This window comes from Mus caroli, chromosome 16 (genome assembly GCF_900094665.2).
Source record: "Mus caroli chromosome 16, CAROLI_EIJ_v1.1, whole genome shotgun sequence".
NCBI lineage: Eukaryota > Metazoa > Chordata > Mammalia > Rodentia > Muridae > Mus > Mus caroli.
The window spans coordinates 55,217,241-55,227,044 of NC_034585.1; the positions used below are offsets into that span (position 1 = coordinate 55,217,241).

Genomic DNA, 9,804 nt, shown 5'->3' on the forward strand with positions numbered 1-9,804 from the left:
GGAGGAGGAGGAGGAGGAGGAGGAGGAGGAGGAAGTGGCCAGGATATTGGGGGTGGGATAGGAGAAAAGCCCAGAGGGCCTGGAAAATGAAAGGAATTTTATAGCTGTGGGGTTTTGAGGCAGTGAGGGTACTCTAGAAATTCTCAGAAACCTGGGATATAAGAGGCTCCCAGGACTCAATAGGGATGACCTTAGCCCAAATTCCCAACAGTGGAGAGATGGAACCTGAAGAGACCACCTCCTGTAAGTAGATGACATTACCCCTAGTTGAGGCATGGGCCACCCACATACCTCAAAATTTTTGACCCAGAATTTTTTCTGTCTAAAGAAAATGCAGGGATAACAAATGGAACAGTGATTGAAGAAAAGGCCATCCAGAGACTGTCCCAGTGTGGGATCCATCCCATGGGCAGGCACCAAACCATTACTTTGTCTTTCATCATTCGTTCCTAAGTATATATCATCAGGGATATATTCACCAATTGTCTTTCTTCTATTAGATTTCTAATGAGAACATTTAATCTTAAATGCCATCTAGTACTTTTAATTTTAATATGTAGTCTTAATTTTGCTTTGCATATATTACTAATTTTCTAGTCTCAAAGTGATTGAAGTCTTTATAATATAAAGGTCTTTAATCAGATTTTATTTGTATATTCATTCAGTTATTCTCACTGGAAAAGACCTATTTCATGTTATATTAATTTCCATTTTTACTTTACATATGGCAACCCTTTCATAATTTTATACAGTCTAGGAACTTCATGAATGTTATTTAAGTTTTAAATAAAATTTATTCATTTTGTATCCCAGTATCAGCACCCAATCCTAGTATCACCTCACATGGATCCTCTCCATATTCCTCCCTCCTCTTCTCCTTTGAGAAGGGGACCCACTCTGGCTATCACCCCATTAATATACCCCTACCCTTCCACATCACCTGTTTGTAGGACTATGCATATCCTCTCCCACTGAGGCTAGACAAGGAGGGCCATTTAGGGGAAAGGCCTGTTACTGTTGTTGGGGTCACCAGCATGAATGTTATTTAAATTTATTGAAAAATAGAAATATCAGTTATGTTGAGTGAAGTCAGACAGGCACAGAAACATGAGTTCTGCATGATCTCAGGTTTGGAATCTAATGAAGGTGATGGCATTAGAGAATGGTTGTTGCCCACTCCTGGAGAGTACAGTGAGAGAGTGGGCGGTGAATGAGGAGTGAGCTACAGAACAGCAAGGAGCTCAATTCAGGAAGGTGAATACAGGTCACAGTCATATTTTCTAGTGGTCCAAAGCCAAACCAAAGGATTTTGAAGGTTTTCACAACACAGAAGTGATAAAAACTTTAGCAAGTGAGTCTGTCTAACCTGACAAACTTTGGATAATGCACATGTGTATCGAACTATAAAACAGCATCTAATATGTACTGTTGGTGAATGAGTATAATGTGTGTGAGTGCATACACATGTGAAGTTACAGGGCACCCACCTTATCCCTCTCATAGAAGGTCTCTTCCTAAATCTGTCCAGCAAACCCTAGTGACCACAATAGTGATCCTAGTGATACCTCCTCACCTCCAAAGTGGTAGTACTAAAGGCAATGCCACACCCAGCTTTTTACTTGGTTGCTAAGCTGCAAACTCAGGCCCTGGATGTAGCCTTCAGAAGGCAATTTCCACTCAACTTTTATTTCATCAAGTTTTTTTTTTTCTTTTCTTTTCTTTATTTGTTTTAACCTTAATGATTTCCAACTTTCATATGGTCAATTCTACCTCTAAGTCTTGATGTTGCCCTGCCTTTTCATATTTCCTGTGACTGGCACATCTTCTGAAGTGGATCGCTACCAATTTTTGCATGATGTTTTTATTTAATTATCCAGATTTGTTTTATTTTATTGAAGTACACATGCAAATAATACCAGATGTGCCACTATAACCATTTCAAATATAGAATTCAGCGGTAGTAAGTACATTCACAGTTAATGTCTCCGTGGAGCCACCACAAACGTCATTTCCAGAAGCTTTTAAAATCTTTCCCAACAGAAATTGTATGTCCATTAGATACTAATTCTTCTTTCTGTCCTGCTCCAAAGTAACTACCATTCTACATTCTATTGATGAATATGACTACTCAAGGGCCCAACGTCAATGAAACTATATAGTACTTTATTTTAAAAGCCAATGTGACTCACTTGCTATACACCAGGACTCATTCATGTTAGAGTCAAACTATGTGTACTTGGAAAGTCTGGAAGTCTTTACAGACAAGGTGGGCCTCAAGCTCCCGGAGATCTGCTGCCTGTGCCTTTGCATTCTGGGATTAAAAGTGTGTACCACCATATTCACATTTCCTCTTTTTAAAATGCAGAATAATATTCCATTTTATGGACAGACTATATCCTGTTATACATTCATTTAATAATGGACATTTAGGCCTAAATTGACAACTTTGAATAATATTATGAATAGGGATACACAAACATCTTGTCCTAATTAAGATTATTATTGTTGGAGGAAACCCTGACCAAAAGAATATTGGGTGGGAAAGGGCCTATTTGGTTTCCACTTCCACACAGTAGTTCATCACTGAAGGAAGTCAAGGCAGAAACCTGGAAGTAGGAGCTGATACAGAGTCCATGGAAGGGTCCTGCTTACTGAATTGCTTCTTTTGATTTTCACAGCCTGTTTTCTTATAGAATCCAGGACTTCCAGTCAAGGCATGGTACCACCCACTATGGACTGGGCTCTTGTCCATTAATCATGAATTAAGAAGTTGGCCTATAAATTTGCCTAAAGCCCAGTCCTTGTGAGGTATCTTCTTTTTCTTTTTCTTAAAGTTTTAATTTAGTCTTTGTGCATTTCCCACTAAGCACTCCAATCCCCATCCCCTCACATCCGTTCTTACCCCTTGCAACCTCCCCTGCAAAAGAAAAATAAATCTGTCTGTTAAGCTGTGGTGTGCCACATAGTATATCCTTTTGCCCAAACAGCATTACCTGAGAATGTTTACTGCAAAGAGTCATTGGTTTGGTATGAGGTCTCTGGCTTCTTCTACACTTACCAATACTGGATCCTCATGAGGACTCCTCTCAGATATCCTGTTGCTTCCATGTGTCATGGAGATCCTCCATCTTTGGATCTGTAAGACTGGCCCCTTAATGCACTCCAACAGTCCATACAACAGGTGGATGTTGGAGTGGATCAACTCAAGCCTGAGTGAAAACTGAGTTCGTCAACCCAACAGCTCTCCTGCATCCACACCAGTACAGCCAGCTCTTCTACTTTGCACAGACATGGGGTCGGGCTGGCCAGGGAAAGCACTGTCCCCACACTACCCCTAGGCAGCACAGTAAAGCTGTGGTGGGGGAGACAAGGGAGAGCTGACCCCACCCCATACAACAAAGACAGGTGTGCAAATATGCACAAGACACACTTAAAAATAGGAACTGTACACTCAGAAAGGGCGAAAAGGGAAGCAACATAGATAAGAGGATAAACACTAAAGTTAAAAATGAATAATATGACACAAGAATAAAAAGGGGACATAAAGAAAAGTAATGACAGGAAAGATGATGGGACGAAAATATCAAAGTAACAGTAAGGGAAAACTAAAAACAAATATACAATAAAATTTAAAAAATTAAAAACAGTGAGCAATACTCATTTCTTTATAAGGATGTAGAGTATGAGATACTTGGATTTTTCATGTCAAGATTCTAATTTTGAAGTTCACTAGGAAGAGGAATGGAGGTGGCACAAGTCCCTGCTTCTTCAATCTAGAGACGTTAACCAAAGATGAATGTATTGAGGCCGAGCACAGTTTACCTTACCTAACTTGCCCTTGACCCAAGAAAACCACTACAATGAGGATGAACTTGTATTTTCAAATATGAGCCTGGTAATGCAGTGAGAATGTAAGCAACCTAAAATCCATTCCTGCCAGGGAAGACAGGAAGAACCTGTTTGATAATCCCTCACATCAGTGACATTTGGCCAGCACACACATGTAGGGATGCTTGAAGAGAGTATGCTTTGTTATCCAACATGTCTGGGGCTATGTGTGCTGGGTGTTAAAATCAAAGCAAACCTCATGATGATGCAGGTCACAGGGACTGAATGGTCCTGGTTGTCTAGTCATGCTGGTCTTTATCTCAGGCCCCCCTACTCACCACATATAGTTGTGTTTATTCATCTCAGAAGTTGAACCATATTTCTCAAATAGAAACATCCTCCACTTTCCTCTGTGACAGAGTCCCATGTTCCACCACATAGACTTGTGTTGCTGATTATGCATCCAAGTTGCTGTTGGATTCCTGACTTAACACTGATACTGTGTGGGGTCCCATGTCTTGATACTAAGGTGATACTAAAGAGCATCACCATAGCACTAGTGAGAAAACTAGCTAGTCAGAGAATTCTCTCTTCAGTGCCTTCTTGCTGGAGAAAAAAATTGCAGGTTTCCATGTGGTTCTTCAGAGCATCTCACTTTGTTCACAGAATCCCTGCCAGAGGTCTCACAGCTGTCTTTGATTCCATCTACAGAGGATTGTGGCCCTATTCTTGGACATCTGCACAAGTAAGCATCCCAAACATAACACATACATACATGAGACATACATATCTATGTATGCATAGTTTAAAAATAAAACATTTGAAAAAGTTTAAAAAATAGTAGTTTAATATATGACTATATAAGACCAAAGGGATGAATGAAAAATATTATTACACAGTGACATAGAATATTTCATGTGCTATTTTGCAAAATTAAAAAGTCAATATATAATGTTGGTATACACAAGACCATTTAAATAAAATAATGTACTGTAATGTGTAAGCATTTGTGTATTGTTTATTGGTTTTTCATTTTAAACCAATAAATAAGAAATATAGTGCAAAAACATAAATGACTTCCTTAAAATTTTTTCTAATTTTATTTTGAGGGTAGTAATTGTATATAGTCTAGAGTCTCCATACACAAGAACATGAAATGTATCAGAATCTTCTGGAAGTTTATCAGAAAGACTGTGGACCAAATTAAAAATTCTAGCTTGAATGTCTACTATTCTAACATAAGCTGAAATAAATTGAATAAACCTATACATTTATTTGATGATTTGCAAAATACTATTACTTTTTTATTTAAAACATACTCTGAAGACAGGAAATTAGACTTATATATATCAAATTTTATCTTTTACATATTTGTTTTATAGAAGGGAGAAAGGAAGAGAAGAAAGATGTTCTGAAAAGAAAAAAAAAAACAGTTGATGCCTGGCAATTTTAGGTTTTGTACGTTCTGGAGAACCAACACAAAATTTCTCCCAGTAGCTAAATAATACTAATCAAAGAAGAATCATACCCATTAATCCATTTCATTGTGGTATTATCATCGTTTATTGAATTTTAAATTACATTATTAGAAGAATCTCATAAGAACAATGAAAGTAGATACCGCAGTTAAATTTTATCTATCTATATACTGATGATTGACAGTTGACAAATTATTTTGGAATTGTATATGCATGCATATTTAACAAAACATCTAATTATTTAAAGACTAATACATTACCTCAATTATGTTTTCATTTTTCTATATTGTATATTAAAATCATTTTAATGAGCTGGAATTAGTGTGCTATAGAAGCTGAAGCATTTTTAAAGATACTATGAGTTTTCATAACTTTCTTAACAGCATTTACTACCTCCTTATTTCTCAGGCTGTAAATAAAAGGGTTTAACAAAGGAATTATTATTGTATAAAATACACCTACAGGTATGTCTTTATTACTATTTTTGGATGGTCCAATATACATGAGAAGACAAATGTAGAATATTGACACAGAAAAAAAGTGGGATGCACAGGTAGAAAGTGCTTTTCCTCTGCCATCCTTGGATTTCATCTTGAAAATAGTGAGAAGAATGCAGCAGTAAGAGACCAAGACAGTGGTAATGGTGAAGACTTGAATTGGCATTGAAAAAATATATAACATTAGTTCATTGATAAATGGGTCTGTACAGGAGAGTTTATACAAGGGAAGAATATCACAGAAGAAGTGTTCAATTCTTTTAGATTTACAGAAATTTAATCTTAACAGACAGCCTGTATGGATCAAGGAATGCAGGTTACTGGCTAGGAATGTGCCTATACTCATCTGAATGGAGAGCTTCTTGGACATCATGCTGTGGTACTGCAGAGGGTTGCATATGGCCACATAGCGGTCATAGGCCATCGCTGCCAGAAGAAAGCAGTCTGCAGTTTCAGCAAGACAGAGAAAATAGAACTGTACCATGCATTCACAGAGAGAAATCTTTCTGTCCACAGAAAAGAAGTTCTCTAGCATCTTGGGAGTGATGGCACAGGAGCAGCAGGAGTCCATCAGAGCCAGGTTGCCCAGAAAGATGTACATGGGTGTGTGGAGACAAGGCTCCATGTAGATCACAGCCACCAGCCCAAGATTCCCCACCATGGTGACCAGATAGATGGCAGAGAACAGCAGGAACAGAAGTGTCTTCAGATCTGTGTGATCTGTGAATCCTATGAGGATGAACTCTGTTGTCAAAGAGTGATTTGCCTTCATCATGCCTGATCTGTGCTGAGGCAAAATTATAAAGGAATTTAATTACAGTCACAAGGAGAATATATCTCACTACCCAGCTCTAGTTACAGGATCAGTGTACAGAAGAACAACTTCATATTGCCCTGTCTCCAGAAGAGCAGCAGCCCCAGGATAGGTCATGCGTCATGAAAAGTTACTCATAGGTTGTGCATAAGGGACTGCCCTGAAATGTCTGAGAAACTTTTGGAGTGGAAGGCCTTAGCTGCACGAGGTCACCTGTACTTGAGAACAAAGCCATGGTCTGTAATTTTACATTTTTCAACTTGAGAGATTCTCATAACAACATTCTCCAGACAACATCATTTTAAGGATTGTATTATGGGATCAAAGTAATGTTGAAAATGAGCTATTTCTTTTATCTAGTGGAATTTTTTTTTTTAAATCTACACAGAATTAGGATGAATTTGTAAAAAAACAAGTTTCTTCAGCTTATATTTTTTCCAGATAAAGTGAAAGTAGGATATTTTCAGAAAAATTTATTCTTTAAAGCACGGTAAGAATATGTAGCCTCATTATATCTTCTTAGTTAAAAAGCACTTTTATACTCATTTTAACATAGTCAAGTTCCTACTCATGTGTCCTCTGACCAGCTTCCAATGAAGTGACTGCTCAGTCATTATCTAGGGATCAAGTTGGTCTAGTTTTAAACTTCTTGTAGGTATAATTAGCGTGAAACTCCATGACAAAGTGTCTATTCACAGCATGATTATTGCTCATTTTAAATATGCAATTTTTTTTATATCTCAAAGTTGTTCAGAAGAAATCAATACCTTCATTTTTTTGTTGTTGTTTTTGGAGGATTTCTACTTAGTTATTTAAACTATAAAATGAGGTATTTCTAATCCGCTATGTTTTAGAATTTAATGATCACTCCAATTACTGTATACTGTTATAGTGCGGACAACTTAACACTGTAATGTTTCAATTGCAGAAACGTGTGAGCATTAAAGAATAATGTAATTATCTTAAGATACTAGAAGTACATTTTCGAGATGAGCATACAGTAGTCATTCTGCATACATTTTCATTTTTTTTAAATATTTTTATTAGGTATTTTCCTCATTTACATTTCCAATGCTATCCCAAAAGTCCACTATACCCTCCCCCGACACTCTCCTACCCACCCACTCCCACTTTTTGGCCCTGGCATTCCCCTGTACTGGGGCATATAAAGTTTGCAAGTCCAATGGGCCTCTCTTTCCAGTGATGGCCCACTAGGCCATCTTTTGATACATATGCAGCTACAGTTAAGAGCTTCGGGGTACTGGTTAGTTCATAATATTGTTCCACCTATAGGGTTGCAGATTCCTTTAGCTCCTTGGGTACTTTCTCTAGCTCCTCCATTGGGGCCCCTGAGATCCATCCACTAGCTGACTGTGAGCATCCACTTCTGTGTCATTTTCATTTTTTAATTACTTCATTTTAATTAACTCATAGATAAAACCATTACACAGGTGGTTTAAGAACATTCAAACCATTAATAAACCCAGGCTCTGTGCATGCCATTGGCTTTCTATATACTAGAATAACCATACTGATGCAATGGTGCTTAGGTTAGAATTTTACCCTTTCCAAAATGCATTTTTGTTAAAATCATACTTTAATTAGTAATTAACTCACATTTTTATAAACTAAACTTAACATTAATTTTGCTACTTATTCACAGATGATAAAGTTTTCTGTAATTTTATTCTAACATTTACTATATATTAAAATTTACAATAATTTTATACTCAAATGAAAAATAGCAATTTTATTTTAGATCTATAACATTTTATGATATCCCTTTGATTTAAACTATTTTGAAAAGATATTTGAAGAACTGTAAAATTACTATATTTTGTTATTTTACCACAACATAATGAGAAATCAAGTGGAAATATTTAGGTTTTATTATCAAAAGGTACCTATTATTTAGAAGATTTGCTAGAACAAAACAAATAAAAACTCATGTTTTTCTTCTCTAGTATGAAATACAACTATTCTCCTAAATCAGACATCTATTCTACTATACATACCCAAATTATGACAGGGCCATTAATGTCTTACCTGTATATTTGCTGACAAACTGTAGTAATACAGTCTGATTACATCCTACAGATCCATTTTCTGAAATAACTCTGTCATTATGCTCCTTGTCACTCCATTCATCAGAAGAGAATTGGAGTGAATCTTTAGGACCAATAAAAAGTTTTTAGAAACTGATAAACTTTTGAACTCAGATTGACTGAATGACCCACTTACTATCTCCTTATATCTTGTCAGGATATGTTCAGTTGAGAGACACATGAAAATTAAGTAGATAAACTGTAGAAGCAATAAAAAACACTGAAGAGTTTTTCAGATCAGGATTGCTTCGTGTTTCTAAGTAAATTAAAATCCACCCTCATATTTTGAGTTCACAGACACACATTTTATATGGCTGGCTTTCTACATGATCTTTCTCAGTTTAAAGCAATTAAGAATAAATAGCAGGTCTTTAAAACACTGGGGAATAGATTTTGAAACTCTAGGACAACCTTTCTACACATGGGTCAGTGATGTTAGTTACAATAGCTTCAGGGCAGAATAAAGTTCTATTGATTCTAAAGGGAGTTCATTGGCATTGACATTGGGTATTTCTGCAGGGAATCACTAGCAAATCAAACAATTAGGTGGAGATGGTCTGAAGATAAATGAGATTCTGAAAGTAATTCAAACACCTCTGACTACAGTTACCTTATAGATGACCTTGGTTTGTCCCACACTCGAATATACCAGTAGGGAATTGGCAATGGATAAAAATATATCTATATAAATCCCATGAAGTTGCAAGCAGATTTAAAGAGGTCTTGTTTTGTTGGTCAGAGAGGGTAATTTGGTTCAATCAACTAAAATCACATTCATTCCATTTACCACCTGCAATGGCTTTATCCTATGGCTCCATTTTCTGAAACAACTTTGACATTGTGTCAGAAGGTAAACAGAGGGAATTTGTAGGTAGTGAATGAAAATGTTTCTTTTCTGTCTCTTCCTGAGCTCTCCAACTAGAGGGTAAAATCATTTACATAATTCTTCACAATATAGAAAAATTATATTATATATTGAAAATGGAATTATATCTTCTTTCAGGTGAAGGAAGGTAAGCACAGAATGGCAAGGGCTTCATGGCTCACTTGTGGAATCTAAAGACGGTGATGTCACAGAGGTG

The 9,804-nt window shown here is 36.6% G+C and overlaps 1 protein-coding gene across 1 annotated transcript; it reads right to left on the minus strand.

Annotated features, from left to right (window-relative positions):
- Positions 1 to 5,567: 5,567 nt before the first annotated feature.
- Positions 5,568 to 9,029, minus strand: LOC110311808 (olfactory receptor 181). Its single transcript, XM_021185353.1, has 2 exons — positions 8,664 to 9,029; positions 5,568 to 6,590 (listed from the first exon to the last, which is right to left on the minus strand). Exon 2 carries the CDS (start codon positions 6,576 to 6,578, stop codon positions 5,625 to 5,627), a length of 954 nt encoding a protein of 317 aa, XP_021041012.1. The 5' UTR covers positions 6,579 to 6,590; positions 8,664 to 9,029; the 3' UTR covers positions 5,568 to 5,624.
- Between the last annotated feature and the right edge of the window lie 775 nt (positions 9,030 to 9,804).